At 38.0% G+C, this 27,373-nt stretch overlaps 1 protein-coding gene across 8 annotated transcripts in view; it reads right to left on the bottom strand.

The window, feature by feature from the left end:
• ARHGAP15 (Rho GTPase activating protein 15) overlaps positions 1-27,373 on the bottom strand; it is a 331,375-nt gene that overhangs the window by 79,869 nt on the left and 224,133 nt on the right. For all 8 annotated transcript variants that reach the window (XM_087731936.1, XM_087731934.1, XM_009461784.2 and 5 more), the window contains one exon: positions 26,111-26,188. In XM_087731936.1, coding sequence (XP_087588062.1) covers positions 26,111-26,188 — 78 coding nt within the window. The remainder of the gene's footprint in view (positions 1-26,110; positions 26,189-27,373) is intronic.

The following is a 27,373-nucleotide window of genomic DNA, read 5'->3' as shown; positions in this document are numbered from 1 at the left end:
AAATAAACAGATCAGGTTTTCAGTGAGGACTGCATTTTCCCTGTCATGTTCAGCAGGAAAAAACAATATTAAAGCAAGGATACTTTCTTTTTGCTCTCTGATATTTTATTATTTCTTTGTTTGCAGAGGTTACTTCTATCAGTAAGTAAATATCACTGTGAATTTCTCTTTGTCCTTCATCAATCAAAACCGGTCAATGATAAGACTAGTGCAACTAGATCAAAACTCCAGGCTGTGTAGTCGTATTACCACTCATATTATTACTAAAAGCGCATCTATATTCCAAACTGGGATACCATAACCCCTTTGTCATTTTCCAATAAAAAAGACCATACCAAATAGGCAGAGCACACCGTAATTAGCAGCTGGCAGAGAAAGCTGTAAATCTGTATGAGTTCTGAACGATTTGCTTACATTGTTGCTTTGTTGACAAATGATGCTGTACATGTTAATGTTCCTGAAATGTCCCCATTGCACCTGACGTGCCAATAAATGCCAGCCAGCTGTATGAATTATGGAAATAAGATTTTTGTTTATGAAGGTATCCCAGACATTTATTTTACTGCATGCCTCTTGACAGATTTAATGTCTGGAGTTACATTGAGAAGATATTTGCTACCTGACATAATGGATAATGGAAACTTTAAAGGCTTTTTTTAATGATGAGACTAATATATTTTTTTAATTTTACCTTGTGGCTACACATTTACTCTCGATATAAAGCTTGCATATTTTAAATGAAATGATACTAAATTGTTCCTAATGTACAATGAGTTGGATTAAACCAGTGCTGCAGCGTATGAGAAAACAGAGGAAAAGTATCTCCGAGAGCTACTAAAGCAGGAACGCTACATGCAAGTTTACCTATTTTCTTTTAGTTTATTTTATCTCCTGTACACATTTACTAGTATGTCATTAGTGTACAAAGGTAGCTGTTAAGACTTAGGCACTTCAGAGTATGCTAAAAATCTTTTAACAGATGTATTTATATTGGGCTCCATAAAACATTCATATAATATGCTAAGGCAAGACACAGAGAACATAGAAACATGTACATCTACCAACTATATTTAACTATATTTAACTGGATTCAGAACCAAAAAATCTGTCACTGAACTTGGAATATTTAAAAACAAGGTGTATGTTCTTAAGTAAGACAGACAAAAAAAAATATCTCTCTGAGTATTAGAGACATGAAAACTCTTATTCTGACCCTGCTTTTAGCAAGTATCCTTATTCTGGCCAAGGAAAACGATCTCAGGCAGCCCGTCTGAAACATAAACTCTGATAAGGCTCTTCTAGAGACAGGTTTGCAGGTTACTCTCGGGTTTCCTCCAAAGCTCATGCCGTGTCTGCCGAGCGCGCTGCAGGAGGCTCCCCAAAGCTCTCCCAGCGGCGGGGCAGGCAGCAGGTGCTGGCTCCTGGGAATCCCAGCACCGTGTTTTCCCTGCCTTGCAAGCGGGGAACCTGATTCCCGCTCCAAAGTGGAAAAATTTAGCCTGGCAGAAGAGCCTGTACTACGCAAGCTCTTCAATTCTTCCTCTATTAGCACATGTTAGTGTATTGTCAAGAGGAACAATAGCAACCCCACAAACTATTTATTCCATCAAGAACAATTTATTGTCTTTTGTAAGTTTGTTTCCAGCTTCTGAAGCTCAAGAGAGAAAAATCTGCTGGTTCTTTAAAACTTCAGATGTTAGGGACTATTTGTAGTCATCATATAAATGGGGGTGGTAACCAAATTAACCAAATTCATTTTGTAACCACAAATCATTCCTATTAAAATACTCCCTTCTCACCCCACCTCAAAAGAAGAATAAGAATAATAAGAAAAAAGGAGTCCAGATGGTTAAAATTATTTTTAAGCAAATATTTAGTGGTTACAGTTGAATTCTTCTGGCACACATTCTCCACTAAAAAAATGACACCCCACATTCGCTGTGTTAACCATTTTCCAATGTGCCAGCCAAATGAATGCCTCAGAGAACACACACACACACATGTTATGGAAGCATTATCAGAAACGCTATAGTTAAGGGTCCTTTGCAATTTGGACATAAAGGAGGGCTATTTTACACTGGGTGGTAGAATTTTGTCTCCAGGTATAACATGCAACTCTTCAACAGACAACTGAATTTTCTAAAGCATTTCCTTTCTTGAAGCAAAACTATTTTTCAGCATATTTCTTTATTGCTAATGTCACTGGAAACACTATTTGGGGAGCGGGGTGGAAGGGGGGGGAAAGGCTTGTATCTATACATTCACAGTAACTGCCATCTCCATATTTGCACAGTTTAGAAACATTCCACTAAAACACAAAAAGTGCAGTCCTTTATTTCCCATAACCTAATTTAGCCTGTACAAGAAGAAGCCCAAGGAATTTCCTTTGTTGCCCTGACAGTTGCTTTAATTCTCGCGTGTTTTTTCTCAGTCTCATTCACACATTGACCCACACTACTTGGAGTACACCAATATTATATCCTTGCATTTTCAACAGATTTAACAACCACCACTACTGCACGTTTGCCCCTCTGTGCAGCCAGTTCATGTCACAGAGCAGACTGGTAGGAGGACAATGGGCAGAAGCAAGGGTACTGGCACCAGCACGGGGCTAGCTGCAGTGATGGACGGATGGGGAAGGTGTCCCCCCGTACAGCTCCTGCAAACTGGTTGCTCCAGTCTGGCATCCCAGGAGGCTTGCCAGACGGAGAAACCTTCTCTGCAGCAGAACTGCAAGCTGTGCTTCTCAGGAAACTCGAGGCTGTAACCCTTTCCCTCTTCCTCCATATACCCTGTTGCTTCTCGATTTCTTTCTGTGCCTATGTATGCCAACTGAGACAAAAATCTTATTTCTCAGAGACACACAAACTTAACTTGCTTGTAATCCTTTTTCCAGCAAATTAACCCCGGATAACTTAACACTGTATATATAGCTTTGGGAATAGAAGTTAATTCATTCTAGATCAGAGCTAAAACCATGCATGTGATTCGCACAAAATGGACGCACATATTGTGGTTGCTCACATTTTTTAAGCAGAAGAGAAGTTTGTTGTGAAGTTGCAGTGCTTGGGTATTATGATGTTTGCATGGTCAGACTTATGAGTTGATTTTTGTGCAGATATTAAGGTTGGTTATCTGATGATCATATTTATCTACAGTTGATGAGACACTGCTAGTAAAAACCCAGAGAGTAACAGCAATTTAAAGTTAACGAAGGTTTATTTTGGTAGAGGTTAAGGTATGAATTATATATGACAGCTAAATGAAAGGGAATACACGTCTCTCTTTATATATGCATGTGCATATGCACACCTGGTTTACATTGGTGTAACTTCTCTGATCTCAGTGTTTTACATCGGGATACCGAAAGGTAAATCTGACCCATACCATAGAGTCTCCAAAGGGCTAACTCTCATTATTCTTGTTACAAATGCCTACATTTTGCTCGGTGGAAGATTAAAGCTAATGTATAGCAGAAGAGCAATGCAAGGAATCCCATGGTAAGTCTCCATCCTCCTTTCGGTACCTACGCAGTGGGTAGTACAGGAACTCAGGCTCCACTATCCATTTTCTCTCTCACGTGCATGGAATTCATTGAAAGTAATGGGAAGGAAATTACAGTAGTCTCACAGGTCTCTAACAAGAGATCACTGTGTGGAAAAATGTGACTTGTCAAGAGCTACTTTCTTTGTATTGTTTCATGAGAAAATATACCATAAAGAATAGTTGAAACCTAAAAGCTTTACATTCCTTTTCCAGTATTAAATCAAACCAGATATTGGTAAAAGGTGCAATTTTACTGGAGACATACTAAAAGGTGATAATATTCGTATTGACTGAGGCCAACGGTTGGCATAAAACATATACTCTGCTTCCAGTAAATTATTTCATAAATATTTGCATTTTCCCTCTGCAGTTCACCGTTTAAGTAGTCTGTTTACAACCAAGAAAATAAACACACAAATATCAAACAAACAAAGGAAAGAGATCAAATTAAAGGCTAAATTTACTCACTTTGGGGGAGCAATTACTCTCAACTATTCCTGCTCTTTCCTCATATAGGTAGAAATTCACTACCAAGGAAGAATAACACCCCAATCAAGCCTAGGTAATTTGTATTTGTGTATGAACAAAGCAATATAGGCATTCTGCAAACTTTCACACGTGTGTACGTCCCTGCAGAACAGAGGTTTTTTGAGGAGCAGAGCAAACTGCTCCAGACCTTGCTGTGGTGAAAGTAAAGCAAAGCAAACCCATGCCACAGCAGAGGACTGCCTCTATTAAACATCCCGTTAAATGGCAATGGGGAATGGAAGGAGCACTAGCCACCAGGGCCAGGGTTTGGTTGTGTTACACTTTATGATTGAAAAGAAAACCCCAGGAAGATGCCTGCTTCTGTGCAAGGTGGGTTTGCAGGCAGCCTCCAGCGCGGGCACTGCTCTGCCATTATCTTGTTATAGAAAACATTACCTGCCTCACTCCCTATTACTTATCTTCTGCGCTGAAGAGTGGCACATTGATTAATTACTACTCTAAAGTGCTTATAAAGCATCAGTCCAAGGCAGGTTTACTAGGTTGGGGCCTCCCATGATTTATTGACTAAGGAGAAAAGCAAAGGCCATTTATGAAGGAGCATTTTCTTCTGGGGGGGGTGGAAATTTAAATTACCCATCCTCTGCTCCCCCAAATTAAAATGTCTGACCCTGAAGAGTAAAGCCAAAGACTTTCTTTCTCCAAAACTTATGCAAAAAAATGAACAACAACAGAGTTTTACTGCACTTCTCTTTAAGGACACCTGGCAAATGTTAACAAAAGAAACAACCTAAATCAACTGGTAAGAAAGGTCTGAAATGTTTTCTTTTGTCAATATAGGGAGCTGATCAGAGAACTTTAAAATAATTAAAGCATTTTTGCTTTAATACTTTTTGCTTTTTCAACACTGTTGTTGGAAAAGCAGAAGAAAAAGCAAAGCACAAACACACTGATAAACACACATACGAGGCGTATCCACAGGAAGGATTCATTTGGTTTTGGTTTGTCTCTGTTGCTATTTTGCCTTTTTTTTTTTTCCCCCACCAGTAGTAAACTGGCACTTCGGGTTTACTGCGCTTCACTTACTAAAGCCTTTTAATAGTATATAGTGCGGGAATGTGAGAGGAAAAGATTCCCATATGACAGAGACCCTTTGATATTGTTACTTCAACCAAAACTTTGAAATATAGTAGCTGGATTTGTAGCTAGCATATAACAATTTTTCCCCAAGTCTTATAAACTGTGATTTACTTAACTGCTGCCATTGATGTGATTCACAGAGAAAGAAAGCATGAAGAGATTGAGAGAGAAATAGCTAATGCATTAGTCTATTAGATGGCACAGGATTATATGGTACAATAATTAGTGCAGTCTGTATAAGAAGTCTACAAAAAATATTGGTATCAAAGAAAGAGAAGAAGAAGATAATGTCAAATACTTCCAATAATTTTACCACCATTTCAATACAGTATTATGCAGGTTTTATAATAAAATTTATTTCTTTGTAGTAGCTAAATTTACCCTAAGTATGAGCGAAAAAGGAGATATAACTCTGTTCTTGCAGATAGCAATGTGACAACTTCCACTGGATTCAGTGGGACCTTGGACCCGAGGAGCTCACACTCATTACCATATATTTTGCAATAACCTAACCTAATACCACACTAGCGTTACTTTACAACATCATGCTGAATGGTAGCATTACAACGTCACAAGGCATTGTGATTGATGGTGTCTACCTTCTCGAAAAACGTAGTACATGTTTGAAAACCTTTGAAAAAAAATCTCTTGTGAACACACTCTTTTTTTACTGCTTGTACCTGGCAAGTAAACATACAACCCATATCACAGAACAGCTTTAAAGTGTACGAGCCTCAAAGATGCCCTTTTAGAAATTGCAAGTGGGATTGTTAGTTCTATTAGGAGAAATGAAGTTTTCTCCTGGTGAGAGCAAAGGTGATTTGGGGATTTCCTCCCCGCTCCCCTGCTGACAGTCTGTGCAGTCCCAACTGCTCTTTTGTGATCATCTCCAAAGCAGATTGAGGTGAGCTCTGGAAGCAGCCTGGAGAAGGATACCAACCACATATAGGTGGGATCCGAATCCCCTGCCTGTGACTGCATTGTCCTGTCCCAGACATGACCACATACAGCAACCATGCACCCAAAATTTGAAGGTGAATATAGCATTTGCAGGTCTACTATGTGCATAAGCAGGCATTGGTGCCACGAAGCTGAAGAAAGGGAGTATTTCCTCCAGAACCCACTGAGATGCCTTGTCCTTAGATTGTGTGCTCTGCTCAGGCACGGCCTGGTACCTTTCTATGGTGTAGTTTACCTATATGTAAAAAGAAGACAGTGCTTGCCCTCAAGGTGTGTGGAGGAGCTTAATTAAACAAGAGATTTTTAGCCTTAATCAGACTTCTCTCACTTGCTAAGTACATGGGAAATCCTTCAGTTCGGGAACAAACTTGACACCACGACAAATGAATCAAATTCCTTACCATTTTGCCTTTGGGAATTATTTTCCTTGGGAATAGATATTTATGAAAAAAAAAACAAACCAACAAAAAAAAACCCCAAAACATAACCCAACCCCAAATCCCCAAATCTATCACTGCTGATGTTTCTCCTTCATATTAAGTGCTTCCTGTGATTTTATTTTATTGAGCATTCTACCTTTGGGTATTGGTTCCATATTTTGTCTAAACCCACAGAATACGGCAGACTGCAAAGCACTCGCTTAATCTTAGTACAGAGGTAACGACATGTATGACAGAAGATGTGCTAGGTGTGCGAGAGCTGTGAGATGCACATGGGGCAGCCCTTCCTCACCCCATCTCGTCTCTCAACCCTGACGCCTTCCCTCTGTGGATACGGTGGTCTGGGAGAGGAGGGACCCTATCACCATCACTGTGAATTTAGTCTCTTGCCACAAAGAACTAAGCATTGGTCTCACCAGATTCTGGACACCTGTGGTGATGTCCAGTGCCTTCTTTATGTACAAGGACTTTAACATGATTTGAGAAGCTCAGAAGTATTAAGGTGGCATTCAGAAGCACATAGGATGATCATATCTGTTTTAAAGCCAACGGGTTATTTTTAAACAGGTGTTGGTAAAGACAGGGAAGAGAGTTTCAAAAAAGTAAAATTTCAATGATTTCACTGAAATATTATCTATTTGTGGAATAAATAGATGCGGAGCCAAATAATTCTGAAGTATCTAAATTCCACCTTCCTTCTCCCACTCACTGAATCTGCTTTAAAGCAAAAATGCCAAATTAATACAAGAATGATAGTTCTCATGGTATCTCCTGCCAGGCTAAGAGAGTATAGAGAATATCCTGAGAGACTCTGTTCTTAGGAAATCCAGTTTTGAAAGTTATTAAGGGTTCACAAAATTGAGAGAAATATCCAATGTTTTGGTATCTGACTTGAATAAAATTTGAACTCTGGCCCTCTGAGAGTAAATCAGCATTATTCATGTGAAATATGTTTTTTCCCTCCTAAGCAAAACGTACCAGTGGATCAAGCAGAGGCAGAAGAAGTTTCAAATATAGCACACTCTTTACTGATGGGTACTCTTGGATGCAGCTTCTTCTGCTCTAAGACCTGCCTGTTGGGAGGAGATCTGCAGCTGGTGCTTGAAATCAAATGAATTTGGGCCAAGATTATTACTTTGCCAAATTGTGATCTCTGCAATGCCCTCCCATGCCCATTCCTCCTGTCCCACCATTTGTCTTGGATTTTGGGTCCTGCTGCCCCAGAGGTTCTTCCCCAACCCTGCCTCTCCCAGAGTGCTCCCAGACATGAGCCCTGGCTCTGGGATGGCTTCCCCAGTGAGACCTGGTCGACAGGACTGAAATACAAGCTTAGCACAGGAATTTCCTAACTGTTTTACTCTTCAGACGCATCAGAGCTGGGGCTATTTGCAAAACCTCCTAGGTGCACCCATGCCCTGCTCAGCTCCTTTTCCTCGCTGGCTTCACGGTGTACCTGACCAGGCAGCGCTTTCCTGCTTTCTCACTCTCCAAAATTATTTTCTTGCATCTAGTGATGCCACGTCCCTTCAGAGACACCCTTTCCAGCCCCAGCTGGAATTATTTTCTGCCTCTGCTCCACCACCATGTTTGCTGGTTGCCCTCCTGGTTCCCATGTAGGCTCTATTGTTCCTCAGGAAGGGGATGGTTAATCAGGAGACAATTACATTTAACAGTCTCGGGCAGTTGTTTGGATGGTTTCAGCACAGCGTTTGACAAGATGCTGCCTTCGGTGCTCAATGCCTGTTAAAAACGGTCTTGCCCAGCCCTACCCGCTCATTTTGACTTGCCAGGCTGCACTTCATTGTCCCCTGAATTGCACCTACACAACCGAGGCTGCATTATAAACTGGGTCACTGAACTGATCTAGGTTAAAAATATCCCAGATATTCTTTAATGAAGTGTCAACAACTATTCTCAGGCTGAAGAGCAACTGGAATACCTCCTAATAATCTTGCTTACATATGCAAAAAGTATGCCCTAATCTAAAATGTATTTATAATATAAAATGGAGTTCAACATTTGACCTAAGCGTATCCCACTCTGTCACACAGACAAAGGAAATAAAAATGTGTTGCTGTAATTTCCTTGACAGCAAAAAAACCAAAACAAACAAGAAACCTCACACATATATGTCTAGGCCAATATATATGATAATGTGAAACAATGAGTTAGATTTTTCATGACCATGTTGAAACTCATCTTGTTAGTTCTAAAGCTGCAGCACATAAATGTGATTTTTTTTATATCAAAGTCTAAATAAATAAATACATCTTTAAAACCTTATTGAGTAAAACTTTTACTGACTTTCTATAGAGTTTGGAATAAGAAGGCTTCACAGCCAGGGCTATGAACACTCTTCTTCGGAAAAATAGCATAATGGTGATTATTATTGTTTTTATTGGTGGTGGTGGTTTAATAAATTTTTTTATTATTATTATTATTAATAGTAGTAGTATCACCATCTGGATTATTATAACCACAGTAGCAACAAGATGCCCTAACAAGATCCATGCCCCATTGTGTCAAGCATTATAAAAGCACATAGTGAGAATGAGAAAAAGTTTATAATCTAAGCAATTAATGCAGACAAAAGGTGCAGTGAGAAACAGGCACAGAGATGAACTGACACAAGAGCTCACAGAGAGAGCCAACGTTAAGCCTCAGATATTCAGAGTTAGCATCTATTTAAACACAGACTTGTTTGTCTATACAAATATATATGTATTAATGCATATCACATTAACCAGCTTGAAGAGTGTATACCAGGATTAAAAGGACAAAGAAAAAACTGTGATTTGATGTTTTGTTTTGTTGTTGTTTTTGTTTTTTTTTTTTTCCTTTAGGTAAAAGATGTCTTAATCAAAACTGGACAGACTAGAAGTGGTACAGCACAGAGTAAACATGAGACTTAGCTTTGCTGGTGACTAACTTCAGTCAAAGCAATGTTCAAACCACAACCCATTAAAAAAAAAAAAAAAAAAAATCAGAGAATAACTGTTTGTAGGATCTGATCATGATTCCAACAAGCAATGGCAATGTACTTCCTATTGGGATACGGACAGCAAATAAGAAACTTGGTGGTATTCCAGCTGATGAAGACTTTGGTTAAAAGAAGGCAGACAATGTGCATTTTCTAGCACAGAGAAATTTCTTTCAGCTCTTACAACCAATTGTTACGTATCTGAGTTCAGAAAGCCTCTCTCGTATTTTGCATATTTGATAACAATGAGTTAAATATGAAACAAAAAGGAATATTAACCTTTTTAAATTTTTCTTATACTTTGATTTTGATTTGTGTTATAATTTAAATACTTCTTATACTTGGCATTATGTACTTTCTCTTACATTTACTTTTTAGGTGCCTTACAAAGACTTTTATTGGTGGGGCTGCTATAATTAATTTTTTTACATGAAAATATTTTTAGATTTGTTCATGTTTAAATAGGCCAGATATTTCAGCCTCATTTACAGATGTGAATATGCCCAAAATGTTTCAGCAGCTTAAGCCCTTTTTCCGTGTTGCATTTAAACAGTCAATTTTTGAGAGCTGCTTTTTGTCTCAAAGTTATTTAAAGTCTCATCTTGTCATTAAGTTACACTACAAGAAATCTAGAGTTCAGGTTCGCACATGACAGTTAATAATTTTAAATTCCAGAACAGAAGAATTCAAAACTAAGCTTTATGTTACCTAGAAAAAAAAAAAAATTAATCTATGGAAAAAAATACTTAGTCCAAAGGGGAACCGTGAGTTTTTTTTAGTAAATAAGTTTTTGCTACAGTGTTCAGCTCAAATTCATAGAAACAAATACACAAAATGACATTCAGCTGCAAGATCACAGTTCTGTAAAGATAAACTGTAAGCTCTGCACAGCCATTGCTACCAAACGCTCTTTATCCGAGCTTTAAATTCTACTCCCAAATTTGAATAGACTGCAGAGCTAGCAGTGCTGCTGAGGAGCAATATCAAAATATGTGTCTCCTGGGTCTAAAAACCACAAGTTATTTTAGCTTCTGCTAAGAAATGAGGGATTTTTTTAAAAAGTTGAGTACAGTAAGTAAATAAATAAATACATTATCTACCTTCATGACCTTTCTTTTCCTGAAAGCAAACAGCGTCCATCATTTGTAACTTGACTTTCCATAAAAGTAACAGTTCATAAAAATCTGTGAAACTACTACCGGGAACAAACAAATTAAACAATGACAATGTAATAAAATAAAACTGCTGTTATACTCCTATAGTAGAAGAATTGCTTCTTCACTGGGATTAATACATCTTGCAGAAAACAATTTTAAATAATGTGTAACATATGGATTCGGCTTTTATTATTCTTCTAAAAGAAGACAATTATATTTATGTGATAAACTGTTCAGTGTTAGTAGCATAATGTTTATATTACTGGCCACTTAAATAGTCTTTGGCATAGTTTTATAAGGAACAGCAGCCTCCAGATCTTTTGAAATCCATCTTACAAAGTAAGTCCTGTCTGTTACTGGAATGCAATGGTTTTACATAGTTTTCTTGCCGAAAAAACGTACTGCAGGTAATCTCGTTGTTAAACTGCATGCATGAAAAACTTTCTGATGTTTTAGCTGCAATTCATGTGGCATTTTAAGGCTTTCTAATGAAAAGTATTAAAGGCTTGTAGCTGTCGGGAAATAGGAGAAAAAAAAGCAGCTTTCAATTTTAACTTTTTGGAAATGAACGATCATGATACGCTGTTTTCTATAGTAAACCCTTTCAAGGTGTTTTTCTTAATCTCCTCACTTTTATAAAGAGCTAGTTCCTGCACTCTCTTATTTTGCTGGAAGATTACATTTAAGAAAAGAGTGAGTTTCGGGTAGTTTTCAAGGAGCTGCTTTTGTCCCCATTATATTCCAGATAATTTTCAAAGGGATTACATAGAAACCATAGAGGTATTTATCTCGATATCTTCCAGTGCTTCTGAGTCGAAACTGCATGCATTTCAAAAGGGAATAGGGATGTGTTACCAAATTAATATTTTCTGTTGCTGCTGTGTACATAGATTTTATTGTAAGCATTGCCGGCAACAGCCTTTCTGCATTGCTGGGATTCTGCTATCCTGTGTGTCATTCAGATAACAAGATCATTTGGAAAAATTATGCAGGGTGAGCAAATGTATTTATTTAGGTTTCTCAAAAAAGAAAGAAGGGAAAAAAGAAATAATAATATCAGTTTGGGGAATGTTACTGTCCTCATTTTCCACTCCTGAAGTACAAGTTAAGTATTTTCAATTCTCTACTTCTCGATTGCTTTAAAAGTTGGGGTTGTTAACAAAAGATAAAGTGAAGGGTATGTCAATTTAAAGAGTGTAACCCAATGGAAGTGAAATCTGCATATTCAGTTAATTTGGGATTTATTATCCCAGTAACTAGACTTGCAACTGTTCTAAAATCGTGTTGACTGAAGACTTGAGAACAGTACGAGTGGATGGCTACCCCCACCCCCATTCTTAAAAGAAAACCTGTGCCTGCTGCTTCCAATTTAGTGCAATCATGCCTCTTACTGGCCAATACAAGATGCAGCATTAGCTGTCACATGCAAATGAGTATTCATGGAGACTTTGAAATGTGCAATAAAGAATAAAGACATGCATTCTGTGAATAATTGTTTTCTTTTATAAAACTGGATCCAAAAGGGAGTGCCATTTCACCCAGAGTCTATAGCCTTTCTATGGTTACAATCTGCTGTTGAAGCCAGATATTAGAAATGAAGTGTGGATAAATGGATAGAAATGAAGTGTGGATAAATGGAGGACTCCAGTTTCCCGTGCTGTCAATCTTTCACAGTACTACATTTGCTTAACAAGAAATAATCCAACACATGTTTGTGTTTCTTGCTATCTTGCTTTCTTTTCCAACCGGGACTTTTAAATGCATAGGGATGTTTAATAAAGTTGTCCACCTTATATTAGCTTTTTTTATACTAAGCCCGACCTAAATTCTTAGTTTTCAGCAGCACAGATACACAAAATTACATAGCAGTGCAAGCTTCACTGCAAACCTAAAGTCTTTCAAAGCTCTCTGATATCACTTACCAGGATGAGAGAGAAAGAATAGCTCAGATTTTTAGGGCCTATTTAGATGCAGGGTGGGAAAAAAAACTCAACAAGCTGTATGCAGATACATGCACACATTTGTGGAGCTGTGAATAGCCAAGCTGAGTTCAGACACACACACCTATTCACTGAGATTGCAGCCAGAAAGTCTGTTAGAGAACAAACAGCCATCAACTCGTATTTATATTAAATCATGGCATTACGTGGCCCCATCTTCTGCTGGCAGAACCCCAAATGCTTAGTCCAGTAGTGGGAAGACAGTAAGCAGATGCCTGAATTGCAGCACCTTTGTAGTGAACTGGACTAGATGAACTGCAGGAAGCACTTCAGTAAGTTCAGACTTGGCAGAGACAGGACCAGAGGTGGATAAAACTGGTCGGCCAGCACAAAGAATAAATGCTAAGGATAAATGCTGCCTGCACCATGAGGAGGTCTGGCCAGTGCAGGCATGCATGGAGGCTCAGCAGAGGGAAATACCCTCTTGTAGGTGACTCAGTGCCTTGGATTATGCTTAATCTGAAAACTGGAGGACTCCAGCTGAATCAGAGCATCTCAGCAGGCAGGACGTGGCCCTGCAGGAATCCCGGAAAGGCAGTCAGAGGGCTGGGAGGCATTACATTTTTCCCTTAGTCTAAAATAAATAATTCTGTTGCCCTCTTCACTACATACCTTTGCTCTTCAAGGGCAATCTCTTGAAATACAGGCACACACATGCAAACACATTGAAGAAACACCAACATTACCATTACAACTGATAACAATTACTGTAAACAGAGGCACAAAACTGTGAGGGGGAATCTGAAGGTGTTTCACTCCTGTAGGGAAGGATGCCCACCTACAAGGGCTGAGCACAGTGACCAAAACCATCCCTTGGCTGTCTGCTTGTCCCTGTTAACCATGGTGGCAGGAAGACAGCTGGTTCTTTGTAGCTTTTGGTCTGTATCGTGCCTCCTAAGGGAGATGAAAAGAGAATGACCCTGGGGCTAGGGCAAAGGATTTGAAACTAGGAGATTTGGTTTGTATTCCTGAATCATCACAAACTTCCTTAGGCATGTTACTCAGCTCCTCATTTTCCTACTTACCAAATATAGCTAGTAATATTTTGGTATCTCACAGAGATGTTAGCACAAGCCCTTCAACATATATATCTGCTCATATATTATCTCGATGTAGTCATTTTCAAAAGCGACTAGAAAACACTCAGTGCAAACACATAGCTCCATGAGGCTTAGTCATGCAAAACACAATGCGTGGTGATGCATCCCCACGACATAGGAATGAAAACCAGGACTTCATTCACATGTAAAACGTACTTGTGGCTCCTCAAGGACCAGGTCCCTTTACTCTGTAGCCCCAGCACAGAGGAATTTAAAGCAGCTTATTCATGGATCTTTGCACCACCATCCATTGCACAGGTGGCCCTGCACTTGGAGATGCATCACAGGGGAGACCCGTGTTTGAAGATCTAATTTGGCTTTGCATTATTCTGAGCCCAAAATCCACATTTCAGAGGGTGACTGCAGCCTTATCTGCAGTCTCTGTACACAGTAGGGACTTGGCAAATGGAGTTTGGTGAAATGGCATGGCACGCTACATAGAAGACTGACTATAAATCAACAGATTTTGGCTCTGCTCCTGGCTCTGTCACTGATTTACCATGGAAACTTGGGCAAATCTTTTACTCTCCCTATCCTTCATTTTCCATACCCATAATGTAAAGATAATGATGCTGCTTTGCAAGCTCTTTTGAGATCTCGAGATGTTAAGTGCTAAGTGCATTTTGTTAACATTAATAGCACCCAGCCGAGAGGATGCTGTATAGCACTAGCCTGGCTGTCCCCAGAAAACAGATTGGTGTGGGGAAAGTGTGCATTTGTTAAGCAGCTTAGACATTGCTTATTCCCATAATACTTCCACAATACACGAGAACAAGATCTGACCTACTAAAACAAAAGAAAAAAATGCCATAAGGAGAAAATTTCTAGTGTGACCTGTCGTCTTATTTCTAGCCCAGGAAAACTTGGGGATTTGCTAGAGATTATCGGTGTTTCTGTGTGTGGTTATTATACCCAGCCACAACCACGGTGCTCACAACTTGTGGTGGAGACCACTTCCATTAGTAGGCGTTAATCACCATTTTATACACTCCAGTTCAGCTATCACTGAAAAGAGAGTTAGTAGATGCACTTAGTTATATCCTATCACAATTTATATGTGACTCAATTTTAAAATAAGTTACTTGTAATGAATTATATTCTAGCTCTTGTATTTACAGGACCATAGTATATTACAATGTATATTTTTAAAATGCCGTCTAACATGCTTTGTTATTTTATGCTTCAATTTTCAATGTTTCTGCTCAAATATGTATCACAACATACACAGTAGAAAGAGTTACAAAAAATTTATTATTAATGCATGTTTTTTCCTCTACTGGAGATAGAAGAACTTTGTTGTGCATGTTATAAAATGTTAAATATTAAAATTATTTAAAGTTAATACGATGCCAAAGAAAATGACTAATAATACATTATACAATTAGATGCCTTTCATATTAGTGAATCCATTAACAAAATAAAATACATTTAAACAGAAGAGTTCTGATTTTCAATTTTTAGCAAGGATTGCCCATGAGTAAAGCTAAATTATTTATTCATTTTTTTAAAATCTGCTGGATACATCAGTTTGCAATTATTTGCATTATGTTTGAATGCTTTATCATGTGGCTCTGATTCAAAAATACGTATCTCTAAGTTGCTTTAGCATCTTCATTTGTGCAAAGCATTAAACATGGAAAACACAAAAGTAAGTTTATTCCCCTGGATTCAGCAGGACATACCACAAGCCCTCGATATTGCTCTTTCAGCTGTTTTGTGTGTCTTTTTGTTATCACGCTTTAGCCCAGATGTCCTCATGCAGAGTTTCACATCTCTAGTTTGCCGTCCCAGTTGCACCCTTTTTTCTAGATAGGATCGATTCCCTCCTGTCCCACCCATACAGATCTCAAGTCAGGCATCACACAGCTTTGCCTAAAGTTATTCTGATGTTATAGGGTACTGTTTGTCTGAGCAGTGGCTACTACTAATTTTGAAACTATCGCCTCAGCTGATGTCCACATTATCCTTGAACAAAACACTGAGCAGGCAGCTAACTTCTCTTACAGCAAGAAACAGCTTTTAGCACCAAAGTGATATAATCTTCTAGCTATTTTTCTCCTGTATTTTCCTTTTCTTTTTGCGTTGATGCTCTGTCTCTAGAAAGGCATCCGACACCAGCTAAAGAAAGTTCCACAAAGAGCAAGTAATCTCCTCCTCCTCACATCCATCTTCTCTTCACTGCTGCTATCTACTTAATTAAGTCATTCTCAATCTTCTGTATCATAAGCACATAATGTTGGTTGATGGAAATGTGTTTTGAAATCCCTGTTTGTTTGTTTTTTAATTATCTGATTACACTGAGAAAAAAAAAGATCTCTCTTTGGTATACTACAATAAGTAAAAATCCAGCAATAGCACTCTATCTTTTTTTCTTTCAAGAGACTTTTTTCACCTTCTAACAGTCTACACAGTCCAGCCTTTACAGTTCATGGGATTTATAAGTGTGATGAACCCAACTGCAGCCAAAGTTTGGTAACATCATTTGAAAACTGGTTTCAAGTTAAAGATGCCTCTTATGGTGATCTTTACTCAGCTTGTGAGAGGTGAGGAATGCCCTGCTTAGAGTCTGCTGAGGTTTATAGCAGGAATTTGGCATAGCCTAACTCCAGGCTGCTGTCACCCCAGAATATCTCTTGCCCATATATATCCCAATGTCAGCCCAGAGTGCAACTCATGGATGAGCCAAGTCTCCCACGTTAGGTCAGCTGGTAATAGGGAAAAAAAGAGTGTGCAACATGGACACAGAAAAGGATTATAAACTAGCAGATTTGGCTACATCTTGGACACTGCTTGTGAAGCAGAAGGGCAAAACTATTAAAAAATATTTGTTCCATTATATTCAATTCTTCACATCCTGATTATTTCAAAATTTTACCATAGTTATGTTGTATAAATAATAATAGCAATTATATGAAGAAGACACAATGTGTTGAAATTAGAACCACGGATTCATAGGTTGATTTCAAAAGGCATCATTCTCACAGCTCACCCTGAGGTGTTTGTCCACACGGAGGGTTTTGATTAGGCTCCGATTATTGCAGTAGAGTTGGGAAACAGGACCTTTGATCTCAAGAGATCTGAACAATCCCTGTTACTTTTACTGACAACAGGCACGCTACAGACTGAATAGTGTTAACATTCAGATGAGAGCTGAAAACTCAAGTGAGAGCTGTGCTACATTCTCACTTTTGAGACTCTGGTACCGTGCATAACTTTGAAATTAAAATACAGTGTGACTACCTCTCTAAGTGTTTAAATTAATATGTTTAATAATCCCTACAATAATAAGTCTAAAGTGCAAATTAAGACTTGAAAGAGAAGGAGAAAGGAACGTCTCTTTCTTTATGTATGTAGCATGTATTTGTTCAGGATAGTGGGATGCAATGCTTTTCTATATCGGGATCTCTTAAAGCTCCTTTTTTTTTTATAAATCTTGGTTTTCCCACTAAATATAAATGGGATATTTCTTATACACACATATGTATATATATGATGGGATTTTTTTTTAAAGGGAAAAAACCAATGGTGTAGTCAAGAAAAAAATATTAATTTGCCTATATATAGGCATCTAATGCTTCTTAAATGCTCTAAGCCATCTCACCTGGCTTCTAACACCCAGTTTCCAAGGGGTACAACTCTCCTGTATATCCTCTGCTAGACCTGACAGCCTTGTGAGTGTCATTCTGATACTCAGCATCCTCTCAAGAGGCACTAAAAAACCAGTGATTATGTAACTGAATCAAGGCCAAAATGTCCAAAGACTGTATTAAGGGAAGATGCTTTCCAAGACCGTGATAATTTGCTCATGCAAAAAATTCCACTGAATTACACAATAATACTCAGAGAGAGAGAGAGAAATACAGGAATATTCAATTTTAAATCCATAAAAAATGGTAGTCTGAGTGACTTGAACATTTCTTAAGAAAACTAACTTATTTTCAGCAGGAATATATTTCTAAGAAAGACTGTATGCACAAATGAGACAGTCAATAAAAGAACATAGGTTTCCTCATAAAAGCAAAAGTTTCCAATGATCACAGAAGATATAGTTTACATTTTTTTCCTTCCCCCCTCCCCCCCTAGATTCTTTTTCTTTCGAAAGTTTTCCAGTTTGGCCCCCAGTGATGTCCCAGTTTGGTCCCCAGCACTCTTACCTCCCACTCAAATAACCAATGGAGTTCAACAGTTAAATGCATTACCAAAGTCTCGCCCAACCAAAATCACTCACTGCTCACAACAGTTGTATTTACCAGAGTATTTATGGTTTTCCCAGTTCTCGGCATACAAGAGACCACAAATACCATGATAAAGCTTAATTTCGCAGTGTGGTGACTTCTCATCCCATGCCACCCTGCGTAATATTATGTAATGTACATCCACATATAACATCACCCTTTTTGTTGCAGACCCTATTTCATGTTCATATTTGTCAGCTAGTATTTCATACAAACCACAGAATTACAGATGTTGACCACAGGGGAGAAAAACGCCCCAAATATTAGGCCACACCATGATCTCATAAGACACTGAGCATTACCAACTTTAAGTAGGAACTGTGTAGCTTAGTTCTCCAGGGTATCCATCTGCTTGCAGCACAAGATCATCCCATGCAAAATACCTTTGACACTTGTTCGGTTTATGTATAAATATGTCTGGTAACCCCCAGCTTCTGGAGATTATTCCATCATCCTAAAAATCATAGTTAGAAAGTTTTCCTGTTAATACTTTTAACAAATGACTCGATAAATTATTTCCTTTCCTTGTTATTTTGGAGCTCTGTGGGATGGTATTTCCTGTAGCATTACTATCAGAACAACAAACCCAAACAAAGAGTCACCCATGACAACGAAGAGCATCCCAAAAAAAAAAGGCAATCCCTTGCTACAGCGTGCAAAACTACAGTCCTTCTCAGTGCCTAAATAACACTCCTTGAGGGGTTATCAAGAAGCTCTTCAACTTCTTGAAGTGTTACTAAGCAAAAAGCTATTGTAACGCAAATAGTGTAGTGGTTAGAAAAGAAATAAAAGGCATGTCTTAAATGCTTGATCATACAATACATGCCATAAAATCCATGGTATGTTTGTGGCTGACCACACTAACCTAGTTTACTGCCTCTTCTGCCCCTTTCTACCAACTTATTCATCACACCGTTGAAAAGAAAAACATGACAATACCATTGGTAAGAGAAATTGTACAGTGTCTAGAGCTACGGATTGGGCAACTAAGACTTATAATTCTGATTATATTTTTTTTTCCTTCACACTGAAAACAAATACGTTATATTGGAAAAAACATTAATATTCTAGCTCTGTCATCTCTTTTTTGTATAGAATGCACATTATTTACAAAATAATTCAAAGCATTGGTTGCAAAAATTAGTATTTCCATCAGGTTTCACTATTTGACTCATATTTATGAATCACTGTTTGGGGTGCTGTACTTCCCCCCTTCCCCTCTGGAAAAAGAAGGGTAAGATGTAGAAATCACACCTTCTTTTGAATAATAATAATAAAAAAAATGTTTTATATCTTAAAATAGACTTTCAGACATAGAGAGAAAAGGGAAGAACCCGCATCAGTAACATGCACATATTTATTAATTCACCAACTACTGTGTGCTCAATTAAAGTATTCTGTTGTCAGAGTTTTAAAGCTTGGGGAAAAAAAATTAAAAAATGAAATTCTTGGCTACAGCTTGGCATATGCAGGTCTTAACCCAGAAACAAGCTGTTTTATAATTATTTCTGAAAATTGCTTCAGTCCATTTTATTTTCTGTGCTTGCCTGGGAAGTGTGAAAAAGAAAGAAAAAACTATTTTTGACTCAAAGCTTTCAAGACATTTTGGTTCTCAGCTAGCAAGTAACCCAGTTTGAGCCTGATATTTCCAATGTGAACTTTGGACCACTCTTACTGGTTTCTCAGTGAGACTGGTTACATGAATAACTGCTGGCAGAAGTGAGGAAGGCTTTGCTGTCTGGGCCATACTTGATCCCATGGAGAACGTCACCAAGGCTGGAGGGTGGCTCTAAGGTTAGACCCCAGCCAAGAGACGTTCATGTGTTTCTAAAGATACTCACATATGCCTGAAAAATACCATCAATAACCTCCTAAAATGTCTAAAAACATATGAGATGGCAGGATACAATAGGAAATCTCACTAATGCATATGCACAAGAAATTAAGGACCCACAAACAAAAAGGAAAGTGACTGCAGAAGAGAACCAATCCCTCTTTTTTTTTTTTTCCTCTCTCTTTCCAGTGATCCTTGCTGCAATTTTAAAATAAAGCCTGCGACGATCCTGTTGGACCTTCATGTTTGTAGCTGCTCTCTGGAAGCTGGCAGCTGACAGAAGACCTTCTCTCCTCTGCCCACAGAGCCTTTGTTAACCGGAGCTGCTGGCTGCCTTTGAAATGAATATATTGGGTCAATGGAAAGACCTGAGTATTTTTGAATGGGGAGTTTTGTTGGTTTTTTTTTTTTCCTTTTTTTCTTATTTTAAAGAAATAAAGCTGTGAAAAGATGCTGCTTTTTTTTCTTTATTCCCCCCAGTTCCCACCTCCTTTTTTTCTTCCCTCTCTTTTTTCCTTTCTAAATGCTTGCTTCAAAACCACCCAGCCCATTTGTGCTGACCTGGCGGCTCCATTTCAAAAGCAGCTTCAGTCTTGTGTCAGCTCCACGGGCTCTGCCCGCTGAGGCAGAGCCAGCCGGGAAACCACTCTGGTTCCCGATAGGCAAGGCTCAGACATATGGTCCCAGCAAGCTCATATAATCAGTAATATTAAAAAAAAAAAAACAAAAAACCCAAGATTTGTTCCTCCTTTCTCATAGTTCATTGATAAAGAACATGCCAGTATGGTTGAAGAATCCTGCTGGTTAAAGGTATCATCCTTAGCTGCTCATATGGTCTGGGCTCTTACTTGTCAATTTGATTAATCCAAGCCATTTTAGAACAATAAATATAAGTACAGATGGAATATAAACATATTGAAGATTACCGTTTTTGATGGCTGTTGTTTATTAATTCAAAAATAATGTTGCAATGAGGATTTTGTTGACATTTCAAATGAAAATTAAAAGTGAATAGGAATTAAATATTCCTTAGGAAAGACAAAACCAAAAACAACACCCAAAAAACTAACAAATTACCACACCACAACCTCCAAAACAGCCCACGGGTAATAAAAAGGCAATGATTTTACTTACAGTGCCACCTATGAGCTACCTTTAGAGAGGGGATATAGCACCTATAAACTCAAAACACTAGGTATGTCGAAATCCATAAAATTTCCAATTACTGCTTCAGAATTTATTGTGCACATATGGAAAATAATACTTGTAAAAGAGAAAGGGGTTTGTGCCTGGTGCTGTCAATACTGTGAAGGATGGGGTGATTATAAAGCAAATTAACAATACTTTTAAATGTGCATTCACTTATCTTTCCAATTAAATCCTTGTTAAACAACTGCACAGACAGTAATGGTGCTTCTGCAAAGCACTGATCAAGACAGTTTTATTGTAATTTTTACTCTGTAACAATTAATCAAGTAGGCATTTTCTTTATTATTAAATTATTTAGTTAATAAATATTCACAATCAGTTCACGTATTTGGGGTTTAAATTTTACTTTTAATTTTTCTTAAACTGAATTATATTCCAGTATGTTCTTATAGAAGAAACAACAGAATATTTTAATTCTTTTTGCCAAAATGTTTTTTAACTTGAGGTAATGTCAAGGTAAGATTAAATTCACCTTTTCCCCCAATGTAGTTACCAATTCAGATATGTTTGGCTGTCCTTTTCATGTTCCATAGGAAATGTACCTCTCTGCAATAACGTAATATTTAGCCGCTGCAAAAATTCATATTTCACCCCCTTCACTACATAAGTATAGTAACCAAGCCGTAAAAACACAGTAATTGACCTTTGGATGGTACGTGGTGTTTCGCAGTTAACGCACAAGGTATTGCAAATGAAATAACAGAATGCAAAGGTCATCTGTACAGCAAATACCAAGCATTTTGCAAACAAAGCATTGGATATAAAGACAATTAGGAACTCTCTTGTATTATGTATGAACCAACACTTACTGAATGAACCAATAAGTATTGAAATTTGTATTTCTATGGTTAGTTTCCCTGAACATATATGCATTAGGATAGAATCCCAGTGTTTCAGCAATGCGTTATGAACCTTTTATAGCTTCATTTTTTTCAGTTAATTTAGTACTCATGAAAATTGCTTGTTTGACAGTTGTAGAAATTGAATGCCTTTCCAGCTACCCAGCAGATTAGCACAGGAGGCATAAAGGAATAAGATTTTGCCTCCTGACCCAGGTATCTCTGATCTTCAAGCACAGAGGGCAATTGAGGATTACTGGGACAGGCATGCACAAGCAGGACAGGGTTTATCCCAAAGAAGGTCTTACCCCACTGTATTACAGTGGGCATCAACACGATGGGTTTGACCAGAGCACCGAGCGCACCACGAATTCATACTCTTACTTACATACTAACGTCTTTATGGATGAAGAGTCCCCTCTTTTTTTGTTTTCTCTTCCTCAGGCACTTTTTACCTCACTGTTGACATTTTTGATGAGGTCAGAAGCTTGCTTTTGAAAAGCATGTCTCAGCTGTCCCCACTTTCATATAGTAGTGCCTTAATGGCCCTGAGCAGCCCCACCTGGGGCTCCCCCACCCCTGCCCATGGGCTCAGGGCCCATGTCAGCCCCACCCCTTTGGGGCTTTGGGACAAAACAATTGATTTTTTTAGTAGCATCCTCATATCCTGACACTGTCAGCACACTTTACATGGCTTAACACTTTACATTTATAGAACCTTATCCCTTTTCCTACAGGTATGAATTAAAAGAATATCCTTATAAATATCTGTAAAGGCTTTAACTTACTGGACTTCGCTTAAAATCAACAAAAGTCCTCCAGATTTTTCATAAAATCCCTAAACAATTGCCAAGTACCAAAAATTATTTTTCTTTAGATTGCAACTTAACCAATAATACAGAAAGCGTAAGAGGAATGGACATCTCTGTCTAATGTCTCTGGCTATTATAGAAACCTTTGTCATAGGTTAACAGCCAGAAATATTGAATGACTGGTAGCTTAGTTTCTAAAACCAAAATTCTTTTGGTGCTTGTAGACTAAGAAAAGTATGAATGTCCTGATGTCAGTATTGGTCCAAACAGCTTCTACTGCCTTGATTCAGTGATTTGAAAAATGATGACTTAGAGTTTTGAAAGTGCTGAGAGATGTTATAGCCTGGTCCTCTTATGATCAACTGATCTTTTCAGCTCTTAATGGGAAAATAAATCATAGATAAAAGATAATCCTGTTGCACAGAAGCAAAAAAGGTGTGATATCCATAGATTTTTACAGAAAAAGAAAACTCTGTGAAAGGGATAAAGAAAATAAGGTAGTTTGTTCTGCTGATGCTCGTGTTGGCAAGGTCAAAGCCCTCCTCAGGATCTGCCTACCTCAAGAACTGAGAAGGAAACACAAAGTATATTCAGAGAATTTAAAAAAATACAAAGCATGTTTTTTTTTATTGTAAACCCATCCTCACCCCAAAACCCCTAGAATTTCAAGAGTCTTTTTAGATTTTTACTATTCTTATTTCTTCTTTAATGATGAAGCTGTCAACTGTTAGTTTGTTTTCCTTTCATATTCACCAGTTCTCTCTTATTTAATTTTTGATGCTGCAGATGACATTAACAGTATAGGAAAAGGAGCCAAGTAAAGCTTTGCTATATTCTAATTAATGATTATTCTAATAAAAAATACTTTGATATGGCAGCCAGCCTAGAGTCTCTTCTATGATCTTTAATTTTCAATGTGATAGATATTATTTATATCCTATAAATGTAGGTGTAACACAATGGCAAAGCAAGCAGGAAGAAAGAGCCGATTAAGTATTTGGCCTGTATAAGAACTGATTGCACAGTCAATCTCTGCAATGTAAATAGGCTTTTCCAGAACATTTGTTTGCATTTATAATTAAATTAAACTTTAACTATATTAAAAAAAAAAAATCTCTATGGGAAAATCATATATATAAATACTGCTTTCCCACTGTTAACTACAGAAAAATGAAGGTACGGGGATTGATTCTAGGAGGTCTCAATAATTACCGAGTGAAAAAATGATGCATGGCGAGTGCGTTATTAAACATCATCCCATTGCAGAGCTTTAGAGGACTGGTAAATAAGCAGGTTGGAAGCACATACTGGTTTTCCAAGTAACTTTTGTGACTTCATAAAACAGTCTGAAACTGCTGCTATCTTCAGCATCTAATCGACAGGGGACAGCAGGCCCTTGGGGATATGGGTTGGAGACCGCTATTGCCTTCCCAAGCACATGTTAAATAAATCCTGTTCACTCCATGGTGTGTTTTGCAGGTATGTTGTGCCTCAATGGGCTGTTTCTTGCTTGCATCTTCCATTGGTCACTCAACAGGCAGATTTCTTGCATGTGTCCTATGTAGCCAGTGTCAGAGTGGCTTTAATGTACCATTAACTTCACCTCTATATTTTCATTTTTCACAGTGGTATAAACCAGAAGAAAAAGGTGCCTGGTACCTCTGTGCTGCAAAAAGCCAGCTTAGAGTTCTGCCTAGCTTTACAGTATCAGACCATCTGTTTTAGGTGAAAACTTGAGCAGTAATGTTAACCTCAAGTACGTTAACCTTTGGATGCCATGAGACATGATAGACAGGACCACTACTTTTATGACACATTTTTTCCTGAGGAAAGATCCTAGGCAGTGAAGAAAGATAGAAAATCCCAGTTTTGCCTCTCTGTCTCCAAACAAAATACAGTGTGTGATCATTTGAAAGCCAAGGCAGGCTACATTATCGACACACAAATACCCAACAACTATAAATCCAAGGGAACCCAAGTAATGAGTCAAAACCATGAGGCTGATGATTTATTCAGTCTGACTGAATTTACTGGCATAAATACTGATTCCTCATAAACCAGAGTTCACCCTCCAGTTTCAGCTGAAGGCAAGTCAGATCTGGAGCATCTGAGGAGGTGGCAAACATCTACTGATCCCCTGAAACCTTTCCTAGAGATGTAAATGGAGGCTTGAAGGTGGGAATATTTTTACGTCTCTCATATCTCGCAATTTCATGAGAATTTTGGAGTCAAAAGTCTTAGTTTATGTATAGTACAAAACTAATTGAGGAAGTAGGTCTCCAACAGCTATCATCTCCAAGAAACCACATGCAATACACAACGTTTAGCAGTTCTGCTAATAGTCTTCAGGTTACTTTAAAAGAGTTAATAAAAAGTAGGAGAAAATGTTGCAGCAGCTTCACATTTATAGTTGATTAAATCAAAAGTGTATAAAGTCTTTAATGCAATTTAGGATTAGGGATTTTTCCTAATTTCTGAGAAGTTTAATTTTATTTTCTCGTTAAGTAGTATCAGGAGGTTCACTATCATCGATGATATTTGCTAAGATATTAAGTGTGGGGATATTTAGTCTTTGCCAAGAGTAGTAAACTGCTCGGAGAGGTGAACGTATTTGTAATTTATCCTAATTAGCTACTAGTATCAGCTTCCACACCTGTAACAGTATCTATTGATCAGTCTTAGATTCATTTAGGCCACATGCATGAAAAATGTTCTTTTTAGTTAAGGAAACATGTTCATTATCTGTGGAATCTGTGGAAATAAGTTCAGTAAATATGTACAGGTTGGTTCTAATTCCGGTTCTCAGGTCCCTAAAATATTCATCTTTCCTCTTCTCATTTCCTGGGGTCAAATCTTTGCCTTTTCAAAAAGCAGTGGTAAATCTTCCATTGACTTTGACAGAGCCAGTACTCTACTTTTGGTATTTCCTTTTCAGTTCTTTTCAGCACCTTTTTCTCTTTCACTGGTTTCCTTTGGATCCTTGTTCTACTTTTGGTTTTGTTTAACTTTCAACATCCAAACAATCTGCTATTTTTCCTTTTAATCTTTTTTTTTCCCCTCACTTTGATTCTTTGGTTTCTACATATGCTTTGCTTTTTGCCACCTTATTTCATGTACCCATTTCCTCCTTTTTTTTTTTGTTTGTTTCTCATCTCCTGTTTAACTACTATTTTCCTCCGCTTACTCTGCTGTTTTTTCTCTCTCCTAACCGACATTTCCCTCTGTGCAGTATCTTTCTACCTTCCCTTTCCTCACTTTTCCAAAACATGGCTCATCATTCTATGCCACTAATGTATAGCAGATTCTGAAATACTGTCATCTGAGACAGTTAAGTACTAAACAAAACATTACCAGGGTGGAGGAATCACTTACCCTGATTGACAACAAATCGTAACTTCTGTATTGTTGCCAGATTGCCGCTAACTCTGTATATTCCATCAACATCTAGACCTGAAAGAGAAACACATATTTCATTTTAGATCATATAAGTATTTTTCTTTGTACGTCTGTCAGGAAGCCAGAAGCACCCTAACAAGTATGAAGAAGAGCAGTGTAGTGAACGACTGAAAAATAATCCACCTGACAACAACTGAAGTGCCTCCTGCCTGATTAAAACAACAATGAAAAATAAAAGTGGTAGATTAACTTAAGTGAATACAAAACACCTAACTATAATTATCTTGTAATTCTGTCAGAAGAATACGATTCTGCAAGGGTATTTGAGTGTGACAGGAAAGGAAGAGTGAATTAGCTCTCATGCTCATAGAGAAGGGCTGTTTGGGATACGCACGATGCTATGCAAGCCCTGCTTAAATGTGGGGTGTTTATCTTAATAGTGGTGGGGAAACTTCTCAGTCTGGGGGCTGGATTTTTCAGTGGATTTCTGAGGCTGTGACCTTTCTGAAAATATAGTGAGACACCCGCTCTGAAATCATGACGTGTGTGAGACTACACACAACTACCGTTTTTCTACTATATTCTTCATAGCAGATCAGACAAGTTTGAAGATGAAATTAAATATCCCAAATAGCATATGCCCTGCAGTACATTTCTTCATTAATATAGGCCATTCTTTTCAAGGACAACCTGACAGTCTTGTTTCTCCCTGCATATCTACTCAAGGTTTATCTTCTAGGTGAAACTAGATGTCATACTCCCTTTTGTGACATATTATCTCCTACAGCAAGCTCTGCTGATATGACTGTTTAAAATAGCACTTCCAGCCCTGGTTGCATAGCTGTAGCATTTCAAAGCACATGGGAACTGCTCTCCTTTCCCGGGAGAATTAGCTATTGTGCAACAACGACCGAATCTGCATGCTTAAAAATGGAAAACGCTAAACTGTACATTGTCATTTCACGTTTAAAACCTGCAAGTACATAAGAAGCTAAGAGAAGCTACACAAAACAGGTTTTTTTTAAGGCTACTCATCACTTGGTACAGAAGTTTTAATTAGCTTTTGGCAAGCAATTTCAGAGAAAGCCTTTCTCTTGGAAAATGCTAATTTGTCAAAACCAAAAATTTTCAGGAAATATTTCCAGATAATGTATCTAGGGGGAATTTTTTTTTCCAATTTAGGGTGGGGGAAAATGAAAAATTGAAACTATAGGAAAGGGTGAAAACAAGTCCAAAAGC

The sequence above is a fragment of the Nipponia nippon genome, unplaced genomic scaffold, assembly GCF_047370975.1.
Source record: "Nipponia nippon isolate SJK-2023a ecotype South Korea unplaced genomic scaffold, ASM4737097v1 scaffold_5, whole genome shotgun sequence".
In the NCBI taxonomy this organism is placed as follows: Eukaryota; Metazoa; Chordata; class Aves; order Pelecaniformes; family Threskiornithidae; genus Nipponia; species Nipponia nippon.
Note: the sequence above shows the minus strand (reverse complement) of the source record. Positions and strands in the feature narration are given on the sequence as shown.